Here is a 25727-nt window from a genome sequence, read left to right on the forward strand (position 1 = left end):
TGTTTTAGGGCATCTTCTCCATTAGGGAAGCATTGTCTTCTTAGGATCTCTCCTCCCACCAAAACCCAAGACAATGGAGAGGAAGAGATCACAAGAAGTGTGTGTGCAAATGACCTTCAAGGCACCTCTATTTATACTAAAACGTTGAGCACAAGTGGGGCCAATTTGGTTGCTGGCTGACCTTGACGAATTGTCCCATGACACAAATAAATTCATATCTCCATGAATACTTGTCGGAATCGGATGATCTTTAGATCAATCCTACACCTCTCTATGAGAGGGATCCAAGAAAAATATTAGCTGTCATTAATAATATGACCTACATGGAGTTTCCCTAGTTGCGAATTTTAACAATTTTATTATGAGGGAAATTGAGTACCTCCTTTATAAATAGAGGTGCACTTCCTCTCATTTTCTCATTGAGTTTTGGGGGAGAAATCCCATAACAATCTGAAATTTCTGCGATTTTCCTTGTCAATTCTGGCTTTGGATATTTCAAGTGAGGCGAATTGTCTTGGGGAAGATATGTTTTGAATAGTGGAATTTTCTTTGGATCAATGAAGTGATGCTTGGATAAATAGTGGTATTTTATTGTGATTTTATCTTCCATTTTGCTACAATTGATGAACTTGGGTTTGTCATGTGCCATATTAAAAATTGCACCATCTTTTATGAACTCTGTTTTCTTCATATGCAAAATTTGTCATCAATTATCCATCTAGGAAACTAGATTGCATTCCTTGACCTTGAAGTCTTCTAATTTGGAAAGTTGCTAGTGTTGGATTGAGAGGTTATTCCTCTCTCCTCCCCATGCCATCCAAGGCCTTTAGCTATTGACCCACTCCTTGTTTGATTCCGTATGCTCAAAAATTCAGTAATGAGCCAAGGCACTGGTCTTCCATTCTCCATCATTTTCTGGCATTTTGAAAATCATTAAATTCAAAGTGGCATGTGTTATGGAATTGTTTGAGCATCTCCAAAGCCTATCTTAAGCCTGTTACCCACCAAAAGTGGGTACTCCTAGGAGAACTTTTCTCGTATTCAACTTTATCCAGCTAGCAGCCAGTAGCCCCTAACAACCACTTTGTAGCCGATGCGATGTGCCACTTTATCTCCACCACCTAAATTAGTCCGTATGTTACCTCGTCCATTGTCAAGAGCACATCTTAGAAGGTGGGAAATCCTACCCAAAAGGTATGTTTTTTATTCTGCAATCGGGTGATTTTGCTTCTTTTTCATTTGGGCATTTTGGCATGGATTATTGGGTGACTTGGAAGAAGGAAGGGCTTTGGCTGTGGTTTTGTTCCCTCACCTTAAATGGGAGGTTAATCTTCAATCCTAGCCCCATGGGATCTCCCCTATTGGCCTATGGCTTTAGGAAGGGCACTACTTGGGAAACCCTGACTTTGGTAGCGTGGTCCCGTTTGCCCATACCACATTTGTCACTTCTCCCCGCATGTTACGAGCCCTATTCACTATTTCCCTTCTCTGGGTCCACAGGGCACTGGCACACCCCCTCCCCTTGTCGACATATTTGGGCCGGGCTTGAAAACTTTGCCTCGGACGTTGATGTAGCTAAAAGAAAGTTAAAAACATATCGTGGCCACAAGCAAGAAACAAAAGAAAAATAAAATCATAAAATGCAAAAGATGGTCGGGCATTAAAAATAACACGTGGGCAAAAGCCAAGCATGAACTCTACCCCTTATCATTATGGCCATCACCTTAGTTCCTAGAGCCATTGAGTGCCCCATCACATCATAAAAGAAACCCATGCACGTCCCAACCCCTGGTGGGGTATGAACTACCCCGCCTTTAAGGAGGTAATAACTGCTATACAACATTCACAACACGCTCTCATGTCCTGGAGCTTCGAGTAGTAATACAAAGAAAAATCAAGAAAAGGCATAGGGCAATAAGAGGGTGGAAAAACAAAGGTTGGGGTAACTCATGCAACCATGATTGCTCCCTCCTCACATTTGTACACCCAATATGTGGAATTCCTCATTATTTCTATCCTTGTACCCATGGCATTTGGCCTTGAGACCCCTTCGTCCCCATCCGTTTCATCATTATTCACATGCCACCTATTGGTTGAAAGATGTACCTGAGACATGTCTTTCCCTTAAGGGGTTGGAACACCTAATAGGATCATTTATTAGCCACTTCTACCCAGGGAGGTAACACTACTACGAGATCAAAACCCCAAATTTGGAAGAGAAGCCGCATATGAAGTCTAAAATTTTTCCATGACTAACAAGCTTGGTTCACTTAGATGCACTAATGATTAATTGTACCTAATGGTGAAGATGCAACATTGGACATTGTGTGTGATTGGAAAGTGGTTTTCATCATGGTCTGGGCAACTTAACTGGGGCCCAAGTCCACTAGAGGAGCATTTTGACACCCTATAGGTGAAGCGTTGAGAGCCATGGGACTCTTATCACTTGCAAAGCATCATTCCATTCCATGGGCACCTACAACACCCCTCAGCTGCTGCTTTGCCCCATATTATTCATGAGATGATGCACTTGGACCAACATGCCCCTAGTCGTCTTAGCAGTGATCACATGGTTTGGCAGCTGATCTGAGGCCCAAATGAGGTTTGTCTCACCCTTGAGACATGGGAGGGCTAGCACCATACTCTGAGCCCTCAACATTGGAGAAAATCTAGCTTATTCTATCACTAGGAGACCCACGAGCCCATTTTTGTGCCTCGAACACAAACCAGGGCCCACATGATGATTTGTATGGAGATTGAGGGTCATCCCCTAGATCAGGATTTTTGGAGTCCTCTACATCGACTTGGCACTGAAGGAGCCCAACGCATGCCCTAAAAAAGGCCTACGCATGCATGACGTCGGCATTTCAACCTCTTTTGTGGGTTTTTTTTTATGTTTTGCATTGGCTACGAGGTTGGCTTGTAACCTCACTTAGAATCAAGCCATTATTTTACAATTTGAGGGGCTCTTAGGCTAAATTAGAGATAATTAGACGTGTAAATAAGAAAGCGGTCATTTCACTCTCTCATCATCATCTCTTGGGAAATTCGACCTCACTAGAGAAACTCACACTTGTTTCCTTCTTGGATTGGATGCATTTCGATATTTGGAAGCTATTTTTTATTGTCTTTGGAGCTACTTCTTTGGATAATGGATGGATATACTACATGTTGTCTTGTAAGTGCTTATTGTTGAAGATTTTCTATCTTGAAATTGTCTAATGTATGGAATTGTTGCTTCTAGGTTATGCTATTTTGTGCCCTAATTGTTGAAAATTAATTTTGAAAGGCTATCTAGTTGAGTATTGCATATGTTATTCATTGTACAACATGTAATGAATGTTCCTAGTGGAGGAAATCTTTAATCTCTCCATCAAACTCCATTTTCTTTTGAAGTGGGTAAATGCTAAAAGTTGATACCTAGGGCATCAATTTTTAGCCTCCTTAGAAAGGATCTAGCTTATCTATTTCATCCTTGACTCCATATGCCTAAAGGACAAGGCACTAGTCCAAGTCATTGGTGATCAATCCTAAATTTTCTCTCCTAAAATTGGTCCTTTTAAGGCTAGGGTGAAAATCTAGGGCTTGCAGTGAAATTTTAGGGAGGAGGCTTTTTGGTGATTTGAGAGCCTAAACATCAAGCTTAGGGTCTAGGCTACCTATTCTCCAAGTTTGGTGGGCATCCACTCAAATTTCATCCATAAAATCTCTTGCCCTAGGTGTTGCTCCAAGAGGGAAACCCTAGTTCTTTTCCCCTCAACTTGAGGACTTCCTTGAAGGTTGTATGAGCTTAGTACTTGTTGAAGTAGTATCATAAGAAGCCTTTTCTCTCGGCCTTGACCTTGTGAATACCTATCACCATCGAAAATCTCAAAACCCTAGGTCTTGAGCCTCTTTCCTTGAGCTTTTCTTTGAGAGAGTTTTGCTTCTTTGAAACCTTGTGCCATTATTGGGCCTCTCTCATGAGTGAGCTCTAGCTTGATCACTCTATGCCAAATACCTAGCATATCTATTTTAAGCGATCTCTCTCATTATCGAGACTCCTCTCATCAGTGAAAATCTGTAAAGAGCAGGGGGTTTTGGTTGAGATGACATTGGGCCTCTACCCCATTGTTAGCACTTTGTCTAGCTTTTGTCTTGTAGGATTTCCCTCTCCAAGGTCTGCTAGATTTTGTGGTAACGTAGCCATTGGTTCTTTGAGCTAGCTACTTCATTTCATCTGGAGCCATAGTTTATTGAAGACTTTCGGGGTGTAAATTTTGCAAGCTCCTTAGAGAGCCATTTGGCTAGGATCCTTTTAATCATCTAACCTCTAAGTATTGTTGGGGAAGGCGACCTTTGAGAAGTGATCCTAAGGTTTTGTTTGAGGGCTCATTCCAAGATTTTATGAAGGGCGAGGCTTCCCCTTTTGAATGATTCTTATGAGAGAATAACCAATGTTTCCTTATTGTGTGGAAGATTGCTAGGTCCACATTCAAACCACCTTGCAAACCTGGCTTTAATTTTGTGTATAAACTCATTGTACTCGACCTCAAAGTAATGGACTGCATAATTTATAGATATGTTTAGAGGAGCTGTCTTGATAAAATACATAATAGAAACTGAGAAAATACATAATACAAATAAGCTTATATATGATCTAGTAGATTTTCCCTAGAATGGTGCTTGATCTTTTCTGCAGATCTAGATTTCTAGCTTCTCTACACTCCCTCGGACCCAACATGCTGCTCACTAAGATGCCTCGCTCAATCTTGTGCTACGGTATTGTGTCTCTCCCATCTCCCTAGCCTCACTTTTATAACTTTAAATTGAGCTAAATCCCTAACCCTAACCCTAATCTTTAAAGTGATCAGCGACTGAGATTAGATCTCACCTCACTTGAGATTAATAACTAAGATTAAAATATAATCACTAAAGTAAATTATTTACTTTTCCCAAAGTTCAATAAGGCAACATAATAATATGTGCTTTTCCCTAAGTTAGACTTAGGCTAAGTTACATTAGCAATCTTGCTCACACTAGAGAAAGTACCTAAGGAGACTATGGGCGACTACTGCATGACTAGACACATAGGCCTATGCAGAAGTACTTGCTTGAGCTACAAATATCAACATAAATAGAGGTACACTTCCTCTTATTTTCTCATGGAGTTTTGGGGGAGAAATCCCACAACAATATGAAATTTATGTGATTTTCCTTGTAAATTTTGGCTTTGGATATTTCAACTGAGGCAAATTGTCTTGGGGAAGATATGTTTTGAATGGTGGAAATTTCTTTGGATCAACAAAGTGATGCTTAGATGAATAGTTAAATTTATTGCGAGTATCGTCTTCCATTTTGCTACAATTGTCAAAATTGGGTTTGTCATGTGCCATATTAAAAATTGCAACATCTGTTATGAACAATATTTTATTTGCATGCAAAATTTGTCATCAAGTATCCATCAAGGAAACTAGATTGCATTTCTTGACCTTACGTCTCCTAATTTGGAAAGTCGCTAGGGTTGGATTGAGAGGTTATTCCTCTCTCCTCCCCATGCCATCCGAGGCCTTCAACTATTGACCTGCTCCTTGTTTGACTCCATATGATTGGAAATTCAATAATGAGCCCAGGCACTAGTCCTCCATTCTCCATCATTTTATATTATTTTGAAAATCATTATATTCAAAGTGACGTGTTAGGGAATTGGTTTGAATATCTCCAAAGCTTATCTTGAGCCATCGATTCTTTGACCTGGCTACTTCATTTCACCCGGAGCCATATGTTATTGAAGACTATTCTAGGGTGTAAATTTTGCAAGCTCCTTAGAGAGCCATTTGGCTAGGATCCTTTTAGTCATCTAACCTCTAAGTCTTGCTAGGGAACATTCGTCTAGAAAACCATAAGGGATTTCACTACTAAGGTGACAATGGTGGTGGGTCTTGTTGTGGTGGATCTAGTGCGGCCTAGCACCAACGTGCTAGATTTTGTGGTAACAATCTTTTCACAGGCAATTGTATAATCATCTCCAAGAGGCCATGGCCAATGTGTGGCAAATACATAAAGTGGATTCATGCATAGGTATAAGATAAGTGTGCTTGCATAGGTATGACAACCTTTACAATATGAGCAACACTTTTACGTAAGGGTAAAGTGAAAATCACTAGAGGTTCTCTAAGTCATGTGTCCTAGTAGATCCACTCCAAGATTCTTGTGTACCTGCCCCAGCCATAAATGATCTCCAAGGGATGGTTAGCCAACCCATAAGAGCAAGGACTGAAATGGGTACTAGAAGGATGGGCCATGACCGACCTCAAAGGGTCTAAAGATACCACTCAAGTAAAAACTTTATATTGATTATCTAAGCATGGTCCAATACAATACATGGAGTTAAAAATGGTCACACTTTTGGCTGATCAATGATACAATAGAATGAAGTGTCGTGGTGGCACATCTGATTGTGGTGCTCTGAGCTATAACATCATCAAGGTAGGCAAAAAATTTGCTCATATGATGGGTCAGATTCGGAAAAAGAAATATGATGTACACTGAAGTGAAACTGAGGTGTAACACACTCAACCTTGGGGATTATATAATGTATGGTTCATCATATAATTGCCTATTAATTTGATCAACTCAGACATAAACTTCTTGTACAATTCCGGGAATTTTAACAAGCAATAGTGATAGAAATTGTTTTTTAATTTAGAAGCCATTATTTGTAGTCTGAGGAGCTTCCAAGTTGCTGCAACATATTCATCGCCTGCTTTTTAGAATGCTTTCACATTTCACAAGCAAATAGAAATGTAAATAGGCAAGATTTTTATGTTTCCAAACCTAATACATGTAGACCAACATTGATAATATGTTCATCTGGTGGTAAGTCTTTATGACAAACTTGTAGAGATATTTGCATGCACCTGACTGCACATTTTCGAAATTTGGCAAAGCTTCATTTGATATACAGAGGCATGGAATGCCAAAAATGTTTGCTTAGCATGGATGTGAACATTACACTGGGTATCTCTGTACCAGAATTACCCATACTACGCAGGTGACCCAAAATTTGTAGAACTACTGCTTGCAAGACAGAAAAACAATTGACACTATTCACAACTGGAATAAACTACTGCTTGCAAGACAGAAAAACAATTGACACTATTCTAACCCTTTCATCATTCTTTTTGTTCTTTCATCATGTACGCTTTCCTTTATTGTCGGTAAAAGGTATGTCCTGTTCAGTCACCGTTTCTGTATAGTTTTCTTAACTGTATAAATAAAATTCTTTTGCTGCAGGCTCGAGATTTAGATTTTGCTGTGGAGATCGTTGGCTCTGAAATTGTACGAGAACCTGATGGCCTTGCATTGAGCTCCCGCAATGTGCATCTTTCACCTGAAGAGAGACAAAAGGTATGTTTTGATTCAAAGATGCAGTGACATCTTTGCCTCCATTTTTAATACTCCAATGTTCCAATTTGTACATTGAACATAACATGTGAGGATAGATGCACTCTTTGGTAATGTTTTTAATCGTACAAAAAGCCAACTGAACTTACTGTTGGTCTAATTGTGAGTTTGAAGCCAACAGTTTGTAATTCCATTAACTAGATAAAAATTGGATTGGGTAGTAATGGAGCTTAATCTAAGCATTACACAGAACTTAGCTTGATAGATAAATAAGTTTTTTAGTAAGAATAAGATCATCACGTGTTATAATTAGCCATCTTGTTGCATCACAAACTCAAACAGGCTGGGTGATTAACAAGGATTGCATCCATCCACGTTTTCAGAATGAAGATGCAATAAGACAGCTCAAGCCTGGATGGTTTGTATGTCTGCTTCGTTTGGTTTTTTGGGGTCCTCTCTAAGCCACTTCGATTTCTTTTTTACCCTTATAATAATATAATAATTTTTTGGAAACCATATTCATCGGTGTCCTTGACTATTCTATATGTTCCTCACCAATCTTGGCTCCTCCTTCCACTGAAAAGCTAAGAGTGGATGACTGTATTCTGGACACTCTCTGTAGCAGGATGCTATCTTCTCATATTCTAAGATTTGCTTCCACGAGAATCCTTCTAATCTCAATCAAGTTCCCATGGTAGACCTTTATTGAGGTCTAGCTCAACATTGTATCGTGAAGGTACACTACCCTAAGTAGTCTTACTTTCCAAGCACCTATCGAAGTTTAAAAAACAAAAATAAATAATCAGGAAATCAAAAGAATTGTAAATCTGAAACATTTCCTTAACCTAGAAGACAATAAGTAAACCTACCCTCCAAAAACCTGACCCTTTAGAAAGAAGCCCCTTAAAGAAAAAGTCAATACAAACTTCATGGAGTTATTATTTTAGCAGTTAGCACAAAGTCTAGCAAATTCAATTGGGGACCATAACTTCATGATACCATTAATATTCTACATGCTAAGATGACGCAAATGATGCAAATACTTTACCCTAAACAAAATACGAAACTGAAACCTTCTGGATAGGGACTTCAAGATTGTAGTAGGGTATAAAAGGAAGCTACTTGGATTTGTGTTTTGTGTGTTTAGGTTGAATGGGGTGTTTGTAGATATTTGAGGATCACCACTAAATTGCATTAGATGTTGGCTGCTATAATGCCTACATCCATTTCGTGAAGTATCCAAGCCAACAAGGATTGACACCACTTCATGCTATTGTTCCCATATATTTAAAGGTGTATCTTTCTGCTTGTTAAATCTATTTATTCTTGCAAATACGATATTTTGATGATAAACTTGTGTTTTGTAGGTGCTTGTTTGTGGAACTGTATAAATGCTAAGGGAGATTGCTCTACATTATGTTAAGCATAGTTAAGGAGATTGTTGAATTTTGATTAAATTTTAAAAGATGCATCCAGAATCCAGTTAAAAGTTTGAAGAAACCCCATAAGAACCAAATATTGAAAAGATTCTTCCAAGATTAGAAGGATCCTATCCTTAATCAACTTTTCAACAATGCTGATGCCCTCGCAGAACATAAAAAGGCTGTCAAGATTAAAAAAGCGTGTACTGTGAAAAATTTTGCACACATCACTTGGATATTGACTAGGTGTTAGAAATAAGCAGATGCATAGTTTTGACAGAAAGGATGGTTGCTTCCGTATCTCAAGTGGCATCAATAATATTTCATTGTGCCTTCAATCATGGAATAAATTAGCTTGAAAACTCCTTACAGTGCTCTTTCCATGAAAATTGTCCTTAGAAGGTTTCATGTTTAAAAAAATATAATTATATGAGAATGTATGGTTGTGCCATCTATTATCTATATTCATTGGACTGTAACAATGTTGCCTTTCTACTTTCATTTCCTAGTAGTCAATGTACAAATTTATGTAGGCATAGGCTAAGTTGCCAACAACAATGTCAAAGGGAACATGTAAATTGTTTGTTGTAGTCTGTAGATGGTATCTACAAAAAGCTGATTGTAAACCAATGATGCCCTTTCTGGAATGAAATTGCTTTTAACTTAGTTCAGGGAAATATGATATTTAAACATATTTAGTTTCTAATACCAAAACATAGCAAGGGGTTCCTAAACACAAATTGACAGATGTGAATATGTTTTTCCTTCTGGTCCAAGTGCCATGCTTGCTATGTTCTCAGGAAATTCACAAAGATTGCTATTGTTTGATGACTGTCATTTTATGTTCACAGATTTACAATGAATTTTTATAGAATTTTTTTACTTTTCAATATGATTTATTATGGTTGGGATAAATCATAACATCTATTGTCCTTTTGCAGGCATTGTCCATTAGTAAATCTCTACAGAAAGTTAGAGACGATGTATGCAATGGAGAAGTTTCTACTGAAAAATTAAAGCATTCAGTTGTAGAGGCTATTCTCAATGCTGGTGGCAAGATTGATTATGCGGAGGTTAATCTTAAACATTTAAACAATATGGCTGTTGTTGTTTGAATCTTTGCAATTTCAATTATTTATAAATACCAAACTTTGCTTCACTAGTATAATTCTAGGAATGGTTTTGGATGTCAATGTTGTCAAGTCAAAGTCTGTGCTTTATCTTATTTATCATCATAAAATCCTTGACTAATGTTTTATCTTACTTAGCATGCCTCAGTTTATCCTTGTGAACATGTTAGAAGGAACATTAATTACTATTGTTATTATTTTCCATATTAGTACTTTTCTCTTTATTGCGTGTGGGTTTTCTTTAATCAATAATTCAATAATATTTGATGTAAAAGTTCACTGCAAAAGGCATTCCTTTGGCTTCAATAAAGATGCAACTGCTACAAGGGGAAGTGAGACTTAGCCCTGCTGATCATCGAAATCAATAGTGGAGATGTCAACACCAAGTGCTTGCTGGATATTGTCCTCTGTGGACACAATACCTTGGGGTTTAATATTGGGTGGCATCAATGCAAGGCACAATAAGCATAGAAGTCAGACATCTAATCATCTTTGAATTAACATCCCTAATTTGAATTTGATAGATGCTTCAGCCTCGGTGTCTATTATGGGGGACAGCCAAGTCTTTGAGAAGAATCAACTATGAGAGTGGGTGTGTTTATCTTGTGTGTGTAATTAAAGGTGTAATGGATTGAAGGCGTTTATTTATACGTAAATACACTAGTATGGTAGTTATACATATTATTTATAATTCTTGTGTGTGTAATCAAAGGTGTTACTGCCTCCATAAGCACTTGAAGTAAGAGAGTGAGACAAGAAATTATTAGGATATTGGATAAAAAATTGTTATATTGGAGGGGATTTATACATAGCTGATAATACAATTTGGATGTATAGTTGTTTCAACTTTCAAGCTTTTTAAAGATCCTACACATTTCACTTCTTTCATACAATGGATGGAAGGCCTTTATTTATACTCAAATACATTATCATGGTAGTTATACAACTATAAAAAAGCTCAAATGGTTTTGTTCGTCTTCCTTATCTTATACCATATTCTTATATTGTTGTGTCGTTTCGAATATATTCTTGCCACATTGCATTGTGGGTATTCTGTTCCTTGATGTTGTTAGCTTTTGGGGTTACGCCAAAAGTGCTTACATCTAGTTAGGAGAGCACTATGTCTCCTAGTCCCTTGGAGATGCTTGATGGACATATTGATCGCTCATTTTGGGTGGATACTTGACCTTGGTTGGAGTGATAGCATGGCGTACTTAGGAGGTTGTTATCCTAATTGGCATTATGACTAGTCACTGATCCATTGGGTGCACATAATGGGAGAGTTGCTTGCTTGATTAGGACAAATACCTACTTAGGAGGAGAAGCACTAGGTATTGGGAGGAGGGCACATGGGACCATTTTAGAGGTTGGACATTTGACTTTAGGATGCGTGGGTTCATTGAGGCTGGTTGTAGACTCGGACACATCCATTGAGGATAAGCATTGGAGCATATTGCGAGGTTCTATCCCCCTTTTATCCTTCGGTTTGGTGGTGCCCAAAAGCTTTTGACAATCCCCGGTCCTTCTGCTACAACATGACCTAGCTCTACACTCCACTTGTATTAGTGGCTCCAAGTTCTTGTTGAGGGCTTGCCTCAAATGCCCATTCAAACCTTGACGAATGACATTATTAATTTCGTGGTGCTCCAAAAAACCTGGATGGCGTGCATACCAGTGTTGTGAACATCTCGATAACATCCCGATTTTATCTCGAAATCACGATTTTTTGGCCTAGCCGATGTTTGCTGATTTTTACCGATATTTTGATGGTATCTTGATTTTGTCGATGTTTGCCAATTTTTATCAATATTTTCCTAATTTTTACGATTTTTTGGTTTTCTGGACCCTTGTCGATTTTATCCCAATGTCGATGTTCGCAACATTGGTGCATACCTTACGGTCTTGGTCTCACGAGTGACCAGGCGCGCCTTGCCAACACGGCTCCCGATCCAATGAAATTGGTGAACTAGATGTCAATGATCGCGATTTCATCGGGTTGCAAAATAAGACCTCGGTCCTAACCAACTTTGAATTCGATGAGCTCTTGCTTGTGGGCTCAATAACGCTATCAGATGCGAGGGAAACCCTAGTTTGCCGACCCCTTTTAGAGCTCGATGCGATTTGATTGGCTAGGGCTCCAATGAATGCGATGTTTTTGCTGGGGATTGATGACTCCTATTATTTCAACCCTTGTTGGAAATCTTGTAGCGTGGGCCCGCATTTCAATGACCTTGATCAAACAACTCGATCTACGGTTGTGGTATCGTTCTGGGTGACTTCGCTTGTGGTATGCCCATATAAACTTGTTTTCAACTTTGACTAGTTTGCTCCTTGGTGGTTCCTCAGTCCGCTTACAACCCATCATAATTTTCTTTCAACTCAGTCAATCTATATCTGAAATTCTTGCCTCCAATTTATTAACGCCCCTTTCTCTACCGTGTCCACAGAACGTAACTTGAGTTCTTCTTGAACTCTGTCTCTCGAGTTCGAAACTCTAGTTCCCTAAGACCTCCTTAAATGTGCTCATCCTTTGTATTTCATGGTGGATGCTTTCCCTTAAACACTTAAAACAGGCTGGTGATTCTCCCTTGCCTTGATACATGGGACTACCAAATAGGCATTCCTGTTATACTAGGTCCCAACTTATATGTTTTCTTCTCCCAAGGTATACATATGACCCACACATGAAATTAGAGAATTACACACGAACTCGATTAGACTCAACATAGAGACACTCGCCCATATGCACAGGGCATCAACCCATATCCAGGTAGAGAATTAAATGCACTAGAATTTAATTGGAAAAACTCAACTTCTATTATTACTCAGAACATAAATATTTACAGAGGAACTTCATGGGCTCACTTCCTGAGATTGCATACTCTCCTCGAGCTCTTTTGGCCTACTATTATCTAAGCTCTATCTCGTGAGCTGTAAACTCTAATCTCCTAGGCCTTGTTTTCTCTAACTGTACACACCCATACATATATAGTTTCTATTGGCTAAGAAATATCCTAAAATATTGCAGCTAAGTTGGACATCTGTCCCAACAACCTAAGACTGTCTAACACCTCAGGCTGGCACTTGTTAACTTTACAAAAAAGGCCTACTTGGCCCAAAACACTAGCTCATCAATCAACCTAACAACCCGGTTTCTTCTAGAATTTGGACACTATTAAATACATCAGAACCTCCTTTTTCTATTTTATATAGTTTACAATTTGAGGTGTTGCGCACATTTTATCATAGTTCCAAGGAAGCAGTTGTACCAATTTTTTCAAAGGATCAAGATCATCAACCATCAACTCTTGAGTCATTGTAAACCCATTCTACAAATTTGTAATGTAAATGATGCTAGTAAGGCTGTGTATGTATGTAACAACCTAGGTAAGCCTATTATTTTGGCGACAAGTTTCATCCCAGGAGGTTTTTTGTCTCACTGATTTATTTGTGTTTCTAAACACGGATGATCGACAAAGTTTTTCCCTCCAGCCTCACCCCAAAGTGAGGGTTGAATTTATCGTCAAAGTCTTAGGTGAGTCCTAGTGTTCTAGTTGAGTCTTCTGTAAAACTGATTTGGGAATAATTTAAGCTAATTGGCTAAATTGTTTAATTATAAGTTACTTGGTCTACTAGATCACATTGTGTCGCAGAATTGGGTATGTATTTTGAGGGTCTATAAGGAACGGGTATCCCCCCTTTGAGGGTTGAATTATGTAAAATCTTATGTAAAAAAATATTTCAGTGCACGGTCCCTCATACTTAGACACCATGGCTAAAATATTTGAGGGTGGAAAAATAATTAATCCTCTCAAGTGTCAATTAATTATTTTTTTGGCAAAAATAAAATTAGTCTTAAGCCAAAAAATTAATTAACTAGAGTCAAAAATTAAATTTCTAGATAAACTAAATTCTCCAAGTGGAAAAATTCGTGGGTCATAAAGATATTAATTTTTGGAGGTCCCCCACCAAGGGAATATTGGAAATGTTAAGAAAAACTGGACCCTTGGACCTTGGTGGTTAAGTCAAAGTCAATTTTCTGAGGAAATTAGCTCAAAATAATTATTTTTGAGCTAATAAAAATGGGTTAAATGAGAAATTCGAAAATTCCTCAAAAATAAGTATTTTCGATGGCAGAGATTAAAAGTTGATCAAAGATCTATCTATGGTCGAGATTATTTTGATGGGGATCAAGCCAACTAGGTGTTATTTTCCACTTGGAGGATTTATCTATAAATTGGAGGTCATTTGTGTCTCAAGCCATCTCATGTTTCGCTAGTGTAACTTTGTAAAAGCTGATGTCAAGCTACTGTCCCGCTGGGAATGTTTTGAATAATCATAATAAAAGACTTTGGGGTGCAGTTCATGGTGTCTCTATTCTACTGATATGTGGTAAAATTTTATTAAATCGTTATTTCATTGTAGATGATAGGAACATTCTATTAATAAGTTTTGGGCTTATTTTAGATGATTCGATTCATTGTTGTTCTAACGGTTTATCCTTGCGAAATTATATAGTGTTTGTAGGTTCCCCAGCCCTTGGGCTCCAAGTTCACAAACTGTTTGGATCTTGAATATTTTATATGGTTTTCTACCTTCTCTAACGCTGTGGTTTGGCATTTATTTTTCGAAATACATTTAGCCATCATCAAAATCTACAAAAATTTTCATTCTCAAAATTCTTTGAAGCATTGTACACTTGTATATTTTGCAAATATAATTTGTATAATATATTTGTAAATTATTTTCTAACCCTTGTTTTGCAATTGGGGTTTTCTGGGGTTTTGAAATTTTGAAATTTTTTGTATATATTGGGGTTTTGGGTTATTGTAAATTTATTTGTGCAGGTGAGATCAAAGGAAAATTGTTGGATTAGAGTTAGATCTAGGCCCTTGAGGGTAAGATCTAGCATCTAAGTTTTTTTGCAGGGCCAACAACTGAAGAATTTTGCAGCAAAATTGAAGATCTGAAGCAAAATGGATTTTTGGGCGAGGCTTTCAAGTCTTTTCAGGCCTCCTAAGCCCGACATTCTACTCCAGGCTAGTCGTCTAACCTCTAAGGCCCCAACGTTAGCCGTTCCTTACCTTCTAGGGCTAGCCATGGGCCTATAAGGGCCTCGACTTACCCTCGCTACCCTTGTCGTGGGCCTATAAGGGCCTTGACCTACCCTCGCTGCCCTTGCTGTGGTGTGTTTAGGGCTTATTAGGTCTGGCCGTGAGGCCTAAAGGCCTCGACCTCCTCCCTTCTCCTCCTTCCTGTTGAATTTCCACGACTTTGATGCTAGGATAGAATCTTAAAATCTCTGACACTACCAAACCAAGGATCTCAACAAAGCTACTTTGCACAACGAAACTATATAACAGAGTAAATCAATCACGTGCACAACGGAGCTAGGGCTTGGATTTTCTCACAACTCCATTGGCGGAATGGCCTCAAATTTGGAGGTGGTCTTGAGGAGACACCAACGCAAGAGAGGCTAGGAGATTGATCTGATAATCACTCGATGAGTGACCTCAGTTAAAGATTTATTAAATGAAGGTATTACAGACTCATATGCTGGTGTGTGTCTATGTTATTCAGGCAACGGATCGATCAGATTGCAAATACACAAACACTTGAAATGGAAAACAACAGAGAAATACAGTAAGCAAATACAAGAACACAAGAAATTAATAAGGAGTTCACCCTATCCTCCAGGGCTACATCTCCGGTCCAACTCTCAGTGGTGGCCTTATTTTATTGTGTCTTAAGCAGAGAATTACAATGCAGGAGCTCAATATGAGTCTCCTGAAATAGATTTGCTTGGTAGGGTGGTTCTTGGATTCCCCAAGCCACTGGAGTACACAGACTCTTTTCCTACCAGCTCTTTGACCTCTCTGGTCTGACAGATCCTCTCAGGTATGGCTTGAATCTCTCAAGCTCTCTAGTGCTCAACACTGCCTTTGGTCAGCTTGGCCCTCTGTCTTCTTTTTGCTTTTTTTTGCTTCACCGTCTTCTTCGCTTCTCTGTCTTCTGTCTTCAGTTCTTCCTCTCCGTGTGTCTTCTGTTCTCTATTCATGGCTTTAAGGCCATTCGAGCTCATGGCTGTTCAATTCCTCTTCCACCTCCGTCGGATCGCCTGCTGCAGCTGCGCTTGGAGTTCCCTATCTCGGTGTCATCATCAGGCTCACAGGGAGCGGCCACTTGTCCTCCTGAAAACTGCGCCAGCCTACTTCATCGGTTCAATTCTTCGGTTACGTCGTGGAATGAGTCTTCCGCCACCTTGGCGGTTAAAGCGGACCTCAAATTCTTCTAAATCACAGCTTATTCCCTCGTTAAATCCGGTCTTGCCGTCGGGCGCGATGTCAACCGTCAGATCTAGATCCCCCAGATCCAACGCCATCTGTTCATTTCGCGCTGTTGACTTGCTCAATCGTTATAGCGCGATGAGCGGTGGTTTTCTCTCTCCTCCGCTTGCCATGCATCGGGTGCTGAGTGGAATTGCTCCGCTTTCACTAAAACTGCTTACCGCCCAAGGATGCCCCCGATCAATACCGCCGGTTTCAAAGCGGGTCCCGCCTTTTAGCTTTTAGCCTGTTGTCCCATGGTTTTCCCAGCTCCCACGCGACCAAGCGCTCGAGGCCTCTCCTTCTTGAGGGTTTTTGTGCTTAGCGCTAATCGCGCATCAAAAACTCCCTCTGTTTCTCGATCCGGGCTCCCTAGGGGCTAGTTTCGCCTCCCGCGCAGTCTCCATGGGCCTCGGTCAGCGCGCTTTGACCAAGGTCCTCGTCATTCCACGCTGGCTGCTAACTACCACTGTTTTAGAGGTGTTTTTGATCGCTGCTCTCAATTCTTGGAAGTCTGTCCCGACCTGGTACAACCATGGTTCTTTTGATTATTCTTCATGGATCCAATTCGGATCACGGCCTTCCCACTGAAAAGCTTTTGGACCACCAAAAGTTGGTTTTCAAGCATCGACTAAGTGAGGGTACTGCTGTCTCACTTGTCCAATCTCAATCCACTTTGCATTGCTTGGCTTTGAACCTTTGAGCCCAATTCTGAGGTACTCAACATCTCCCCTGTGCGTTGTCCTCACCTTCCTGTCCAGCACTGTGTCTTCCTGCAATTCATTAAGATATTCAGGTAGCAGGTCATCAATAGAAGGCAATTGACTTTGCTCTTTAGGATCCTCAATCATTGAAGGTTCAAACAATCTCAAGCAACCTGCATTTAGGACTGAGTAGATGTGCACGTAAACTGGTAGATCAATGCGAAAAACATTTTCACCAATATGCTCAAGTATCCTAAAGGGTCCATGCCTGATAGGCTTTAGTTTTTTACCTTCACCTTGCATCCTGTCCTTGCTGATATACAACCAGACTTGGTCACCAACTTGAAAACTATGCTCCATCTGATGCTTGTCATGCTTAGCCTTGTATTTGGCTTGGCTCTTTTCCAGCTATTCCTGTACTACCTGGTGGATCTCTTGGATCTGTTCAATGAACCTAGTTGCCTTGTCCACATCATTGTGTCCATCAACTGTGGTATCTTTGCCAAAGACAAAATCCAAAGGAGACCTTGGTGTGAAACCAAAACAGGTCTCAAAAGGAGATCTTTGTGTAGAAGAATGTTTTGCTCTGTTGTAAGCATGCTGCACATAACACAAATGTTCATCCCAAAGCTTAGGATGTTTGCTGCAATATCCTCTAAGTAACTGGATCACTGTCCTGTTAACTACTTCTGTCTGGCCATCAGTTTGTGGATGAAAAGCTGTGCTTTTATTTAGTTTGGTGTCCATCAGTTCCCACAGACTTGACCAAAACTTCCCCACAAATCAGGTGTCTCGATCAGATACAATAGAAGTGGGTAGTCCAAAATCAACCCATACATGTTCAAAGAATAATTTTGCAGTTTGTTCAGCTGTGATCTGTTTATTACAAGGTATCAAAATACACATTTTTTTTGAACCTATCCACAACAACATACAAATAATCATGACCTTTTCCTAGATTTAGGCAGTCCTCCAACAAAATCCATGGAAACACTTTCCCAAGGGTAAGAAAGTACTGGTAATGGAGTGTACAAGCCTAGTTTTCTGTTGTTGGGCTTGCTTTTAGCACACATAGTACACCCTCTTACATATCTAGAAGCTGTCTCGTTCATTTTTGGCCAATAACAAAATCTTTGCAGCTGTGCAACTGTTTTACTCACCCCAAAGTGACCTGATACCAGAGAAGTGTGTGCTTCTCTAATTATCTTTACTCTCTCAATTTGTGGAATGCAGAGTTTCCCACAATGATATAAGAGTCTGTCCTTCACATGATAATCCAATTCTTCTACTCTTTTGCCTTGACTCAAAGTTGCATATACATCTTTAAAGTCCATATCCTGAGCATATTGTTCAATGTACCTTTCATGTAGTACAGAATTATGCTCAAGTATAGTGGATGCATTTATAATGGGTCTAGATAACATGTCTGCAACTTTGTTACGTATGCCCTTTTTATATCTGATGACTAAATGAAACTGTTGTAGAAAACCCATCCATCTGTAGTGTCTTGATTGCTGCAACTTAGTTTGGGAGTGTAGATATTGAAGTGGTTGATGATCAGTATGTATTACTGTCTCTTTGCACATTAAGTAATGTTTCCACTTTTTCACACTGTGAACTAATGCATACAATTCTTTATCATATGTAGGATAGTTAACTACTGCAGGATTAAAAGTCTCAGAATGATAACATATGGGTTTACCGTGCGGTGTCAACATTGCTCCCATGGCATAGTCACTGGCATCTGTTTGGATCTCAAAAGGTCTTTGCAAATCAGGCAGTGCTAGTACATGTGCTGTATTAATCTTTTCTTTCAAGGTGTCGAAGGCTTTTTGATGTTTGCCTCCCCACTGAAACACCTTGTTCAATCCTGTTAAGGCATTTAAGGGAGTTGCAATTGAGGAAAAGTTAGAAATGAACTTCCTCCAATATTGTGCTGCTCTTAAGAAGCTTCTCACTTCTGTAGCAGACTTGGGTTTAGGCCAGTTTACAATGACTGCCACTTTAGAGGGATCTATTTTCAATTCACCACCCCTACTATATGACCCAAATAATTTAGAGATGTTTTGCCAAATTCACATTTTGAGAGTTTAACATGAAGTTTTTCTCCTTTCAAAACATCTAATGTTTGCTTAACATGCTTTAAGTGTTCTTCCCATGTTTGACTAAAAATCAGAATGTCGTCCAGATACACAATAACAAAATCATCAAGAAAAGGTCTGAGTACATCATTCATTAATCTTATGAAAGTAGCAGGAGCATTGGTCAAGCCAAAAGGCATAACCAGCCACTCATACAATCCTTGCTTTGCCTTGAAAGCAGTCTTCCATGCATCTTGCTCTGCAACTCTGACCTGATGGTATCCACTGTGTAAGTCTAGCTTGGTGAAATGAACAACTTCCTTTAATTGATCTAAAAGATCATCTATGCGAGGAAGGGGATAACGATTTTTGATTGTTATCTTATTCAGTGCTCGGTAGTCAATGCACATTCTCCACGAACCATTTTTCTTTCTCACCAAAACGATTGGTGACCCACATGGTGATGTGCTAGACCTGATGAACCCCTTCTCGAGCAACTCCTGCACTTGCTTCTTGATTTCAACATTCTCTAAAGTAGACAATCTGTACATTCCAATGTTAGGCAATGGAACATCTTGCTGCAAAATAATGTCATGTACTATTCCCTTTTTGGGTGGCAGACCTTTAGGTTCTTGAAACAAGACTTCATACTCTGAAACGATCTTTTCTATATCAGCTTGCTGCTTAGCATTACAACCCTCAAATACATTGGTTTTATCAGGTTTCTTTTCCTTTACAACCATCAATAAGAATTTTTTGCATGAATTTATCATTCTTTTCATCTGCCCTGAGTTTATGAGAGTATAATTATTCTTGAGCTTGTGAGCTCTTACAAAGTATTCGATTCCATCTTTAACAAGTAGATATTTGTTCTCAGCTCTATAGAAAATAGCCTTTCTATCATACAAGTAAGGACTTCCTAAAACAATTCCACATATATCCAAAGGAATTATGTCTAACTCAACCTCATCTACAAATGCTGACCCAAAAGAAAACTTGAGTTTGCACTGTCTAGTCACTTGTAGTTGTGCTTTATCATTCAACCATCCCAATGGGTATGGTTTCTTATGAGGTGTAGTTGCTAATCCCAATTTCTTTACAATTGCTCCAGAAATCAAATTTACTTGTGAGCCACTATCAAACAAAGTATCAATCTTTTAATATTTGGAAACAACTCGAATATGGAAAAGCTCATGTCTTTTTCTCTCATGTTCTTCATCAATAATAGATTGAGCATAATTACTGGTAGATGCTTCAGAATTCTTACCTTTTATACCTATGGCTGCAATGGCTGTTTCATCTCCTGAGTCTGACCCCAAATCCTTCTGGATAGTTGCAGCAGTCTTCTTCTTCTTGCCCTCGGACTTCTTAGGTCTCAGCTTTGGATGCAGAATCCAGCAATGATCATCATCATGCCCATCCTTTTTACAGTGAGTGCATGAAGCTTTGCTTTTCTGTGCAGTGTTCGCCTTCCTTGCTTTCCACTTCTGCTTTCTTTTCTCCTTGCTCTTGCTTGCAGTGGGTTGGGATGGTCCCCCAACTTCTGGATTTCCATTCTTTCCTCTAGCTTCTAGATGACTAGCTTGTACAGATACCTCATCTATACTAGTGTGATTAAACATGAGGATGGTATGCCTCATGTAGCTGTGTAGACCACCAATGTACTTCAAAAGAGTCTCTGGTGAGTCTAATGAGATCCCTAGAATCAATGCTCTCTTTCTAAATTCTTGAGTGTACCCTTGCACACTTTGCCCTTTCAACTGCCGAAGAGTTTGCCAACTCATCATGGCTTGTTGCATGTAGGCCAATGGATAGAATTGCTTCTTGATTACAGAAACAAAGTCACTCTAGACAGAGATAGTCTTACCGTGTCTTTTCATATCAGCTTGGGTTCTTCCTTCCTACCAAACCAAGGCAGTGCCTCCTAGGCGTAGGCTTGCCAGCTGAATCTTGCTCTTGTTTGAGTCGATGTTTTGTACTCTGCAATACACATCAATTTGTCTAATCCAATTGTCCAACTTTTCAGCATTTAGCTCTCCATCATATATAGGCAAGTCAAATTTAACATCTAGCTTGATCAAAGATGCTTTCTTATTATGCACTGGGCTATTAGGAGGTGTGAGGAAGCTTTCCTCTTTCCCTTTTCCTTTTGAGTGGTCATGGGAATGAGACTCATCTTCTTCTTTGTCTTGTTTAGAACCTGATGAATCCTCGTCCTTATGCTTTCTAAAGTCCCTATACATTTCTTATACCATAGACTTTATAGCTAGAAAACTTTCTATGAATTGAGGGTCTGGCACCACAGAACCTTCCTCTGACATTATCTTCTGAGGATAGACTCTCCCAATATCAGGATTAGTTTCAACCAACTCTCCTTCTCCTAATTTGAGCTTTGATCTAGTGAGCATTTAACAGCTAAACCAACACAAGCTTGTTTAACCTTATAGCCTAAAGCTCTGATACCACTTGATCTGATAATCACCCGATGAGTGGCCTCAGTTAAAGATTTATTAAAAGAAGGTATTACAGACTCATATGCTGGTGGATCGATCAGATTGCAAATACACAGACATTTGAAATGGAAAACAACAGAGAAATACAGTTAGCAAATACAAGAACACAAGAAATTAATAAGGAGGTCACCCTATCCTCCAAGGCTACATCTCCAGTCCAGCTCTCAGTGGTGGCCTTATTTTATTGTGTCTTAAGCAGAGAATTACAATATAGGAGCTCAATATGAGTCTCCTGAAACAGATTTGCTTGGCAGGGTGCTTCTTGGATTCCCCAAGCCACTGGAGTAAACAGACTCTTTTCCTACCAGCTCTTTGACCTCTCTGGTCTGACAGATCCTCTCAGGGATGGCTTGAATCTCTCAAGCTCTCTGGTGCTTGATGCTGCCTATGGTCAGCTCGGCCCTCTGTCTTCTTTCTGCTTTTTTTTGCTTCACCGTCTTCTTCGCTTCTCTGTCTTCTGTCTTCAGTTCTTCCTCTCCGTGTGTCTTATGTTCTCTGTTCATGGCTTTAAGGCCATTCGAGCTCATGGCTGTTTGATTCCTCTTCCACCTTCGTCGGATCGCCTGCTGCAGCTGCGCTTGGAGTTCCCTGTCTCAGCGTCATCATCAGGCTCACAGGGAGTGGCCACTTGTCCTCTTGCAAACTGCGCCAGCCTGCTTCGTCGGTTCAATTCTTCGGTTACGTCGTGGAATGAGTCTTCCGCCACCTTGGTGGTCAAAGCGGACCTCAAATTCTTCTAAATCGCGGCTTATTCCCTCGTTAAATCCGGTCTTGCCGTCGGGCGCGATGTCAACCGTCAGATCTGGATCCCCTAGATCCAACGCCATCCGCTCATTTCGCGCGGTTGACTTGCTCGACCGTTAGCGCGCAATGAGCGGCAGTTTTCTCTCTCCTCCGCTTGCCACGCGTCGGGCACTGAGTGGAATCGCTCCGCTTTCACCAAAACTGCTTACCGCCCAAGGATGCCCCCGATCAATACCACCGGTTTCGGAGCGGGTCCCGCCTTTTAGCTTTTAGCCTTTTGTCCCACGGTTTTCCCGGCTCCCACGTGACCGAGTGCTCGGGGCCTCTCCTTCTTGAGGGTTTTTGCCTAGCGATGCGCGATTAGCGCCGCTAATCGCGCATCAAAAACTCCCTCTGTTTCCCGATCCGGGCTCCCTAGGGGCTAGTTTCGCCTCTCGCGCAGTCTCCATGGGCCTCAGTCAGCGTGCTTTGACCAAGGTCATCGTCGTTCCACACTGGCTGCTAACTGCCACTGTTTTAGAGGTGTTTTTGATTGCTGCTCTCAATTCTTGGAAGTCTGTCCCCACCTGGTACAGCCATGGTTCTTTTGATTATTCTTCATGGATCCAATTCGGATAAGAGATCGAACTTTTTGGAGGGATAGATTGTCGGGAAAATGATGCCCTAGGTGACCCAATTTGGCTAGACCTAGGAGAGGGTGAAAAAAGTATGATTTTAGGTGACCACCTCTTGGTAGATCAGTGCCTTAGTCTTGGGAGAATGGATTCTATGATGAATATGAGTGAGGACCTTTGGTTCTTGGTCAAGGAGGCCTCGAGACTACTTTGCTAGCCTTCTAGGTCAAAGAGAAGCAATCTTGCAACTTTTATACTTCGATGTGCAAAGGAGATGGCTTATCAAAGTCAATTTGTTAATGGAATTACCCCTAGGAGATTTCATTCACATTGCATGGCCCATACATTGAGAGATGCTATAATAGAGACAAAATTTCACAATTTAAATCAATAAATGCATGCAACAATTAGCCTTAAAAATAGCGAATATCCCTGTCCAATGTATATGGCAAAGTAAAACAAGAATAACATTAAAAGCATGTACGTACATGTAATAGAATATATCCAACCATCCACAATTGACAAGAGAGAAGCTCCAAGATAAGATAGGCCAATATCCACACATCAAAATTCATTCATAAAGCTTCAATTCATCCTCTAGAAAAAATGCGAAATTCTTAAGAGAGACAAAAGATCCAATCCAAAGTGATGATGAGCAAATGAACTTATCTCACTTGTATTTATACTCTAATGAGGAGTTCGAATTAGCCTCCTTGGCCTACATAAGCCCTAAAAATAAAATAATGTTCTAATAATCCAACTTTTGGTGACAAACCCACCAAACTAGCTCATAAATGAAAGAATAAGCCTTTCAAGAGGTCAAATAATAATCTATGCATGTCGTAGGGCTCTCTAAGAGGCCTAATGAGGTCCATGGATGCCATAATGAAGAGTAGGACCCTCAAAAGCAGTGGACAAGGGGTTAGCCCCTTGTAATAACCTGTGGTGCTCCAAATGACATGTGGGGGCACACAAGTGTCCTCATGGGTCTCCAAACAAATTGAAGATGCCTGTAGATTGCTTGCAAGGGCTAGGATGATGGTGTAGGTGATGTCACATCATCGTGCAAGCCATGGATCATCTGCCAAGTGCATAGTGCAAATCTGGGGCCAAAAGGGCATGATGGATTAGGTGCATCTTCCTTGTCCAATAAGTGAACCACGGGCAATATATGAATGGCTGTGGGGATCCATGGAGTGCTGTCTGTTTCTGTGGAGGCCCATGGTTCTCAACGCACACCCTACATGTGCCAATGTAGCCATCTGGAGGATTAGGACCTCGTATAGGGAGACCAAACCCAAGATGGAGACCATCTCCCATCCCGCATAAGATCTAATGTGTCCCCTAGCCTTCCAATACAACAAGTCATTAGAGAAATCGAGTAAATGAGCTTACCAATATGGACCACAGGTGGGGACTTCATAATGGCCTGCCCTTCCATAATGGGCTTCGAGATATGCCAATGTCTCCCAAACTCCAAATTGGGTTAACCAAGTATCCTATTAGGTGGTTTCTACTTCTAAAAGGGATAATTTGTTCAAGGTACATCCTTCAAAAGGCGGTGGCATGTGATAGATAGGTGAATGAAGTAGGGGATGAGAAGGGGTAGCCCTAGGTCACATGCTGGGGTACAAGGGTAGCTAATACGAGGGAAGCCCACACTTTGGTTTATAATGTATAAGAGGGAGCAATCGTGGTACATGAGGTGCCCTGGCCTTGATTTTTCCACCCTTCTTTATATGCCTTTTGCATTATGATTTTCTTTGATTAACTGCTCGGGGCTCAAGGGGTAAGAGCATGATGTATAAGATATAGCAGTGAATACCCCCTTTCAAGGTAAGGCGGTTCATTGCCCACTAGGGGTTTGGGACAATCATGGGTTCCTATATGATGAAGGAGGCTCATAGAACCTGTAGGAACTAGGGTGATGGCCATGATGATGGGGTAGAGCTGATGTATTGACTTTTGCCCATGTGCTAAATGTGTTTCCCCTGGTCATATTTTGCATTTTGTGGTACATTTTCCAGTTGAATGTGGCCAAATATGCTTTTATCTTTCTTTTTAACTGCATCAACCTCTGGGCATCATTCCAGGCCATGACTTAAGGTGTGGGCAAGGGGAAGGGGCGAGCTAACCCTATGTGGACCCACATGGGAGAGACGATGAATGGAGTAATAATGAGTGGAAAGGGGGTAATATAAGTGGATAAGGGAGCGGGACCACGCAACCAAAACCGGGGTTTCCCATGAAATTCTATCCCTAAAGCCAAATGGTTAGTAAAAGAGATCCCATAGGACTAGAATGCAAGGTTAATATCCAAAAGGGGTCTAGGGGACAAGGGCATAGACCTAACCCATTCTTTCTATTGAATTCCCCCATTGATCCATGCCCAAAAGTGTCCATGATAAGCAAACTACGATAATCAATTACCAAATGACAAGTCATACCTTTAGGTTTGGGAGGCCCACCTTCAAACATACGATCATGGCAGATCATACCACATCCTGTCCCATCTAGGCAATGTGTCTCTGCCCAAGATACTTTGGAAAAACACTTGCCACTCCCTTTGAGACACTGTTCAGTTCTAGTCGTACAAGCTCTGTTGGTTGAGGTGCCTCCCCAATCGCTGAAAGTTGATCATGAACCTCCTAAATTCTGATGAGGAAGGGATCTATTCCTTCACCCTTCTACATCCTGATGCTTCTCAGCTTTTCCTGGAGAAACATCTTCCGCTGCTCGGAAGAACTCTGATATAGCTGGGAGAGAGCATCCCTCATTTCCTTGGCAGTGTTCTTGCTAGCTATATGT

General features: G+C 40.4%; 1 protein-coding gene across 2 annotated transcripts in view; it reads left to right on the top strand.

Moving 5' to 3' along the window:
- The window catches only part of LOC149229288 (pantoate--beta-alanine ligase-like), an 87599-nt gene that overhangs the window by 31214 nt on the left and 30658 nt on the right, over window positions 1-25727 (top strand). Inside the window, exons 2-3 of one of the 2 annotated variants that reach the window (XM_089378554.1) lie at window positions 7276-7389; window positions 9749-9880. The exons of the other annotated variant lie outside the window; for it this stretch is intronic. Of the exons in view, the coding sequence (XP_089234680.1) occupies window positions 7276-7389; window positions 9749-9880 (246 nt within the window). The remainder of the gene's footprint in view (window positions 1-7275; window positions 7390-9748; window positions 9881-25727) is intronic. 2 annotated transcript variants of the gene reach the window in all.

Source organism: Pinus tabuliformis, chromosome J, assembly GCF_031772625.1.
Source record: "Pinus tabuliformis cultivar Carrire ecotype Pingquan chromosome J, CPIR1, whole genome shotgun sequence".
NCBI lineage: Eukaryota > Viridiplantae > Streptophyta > Pinopsida > Pinales > Pinaceae > Pinus > Pinus tabuliformis.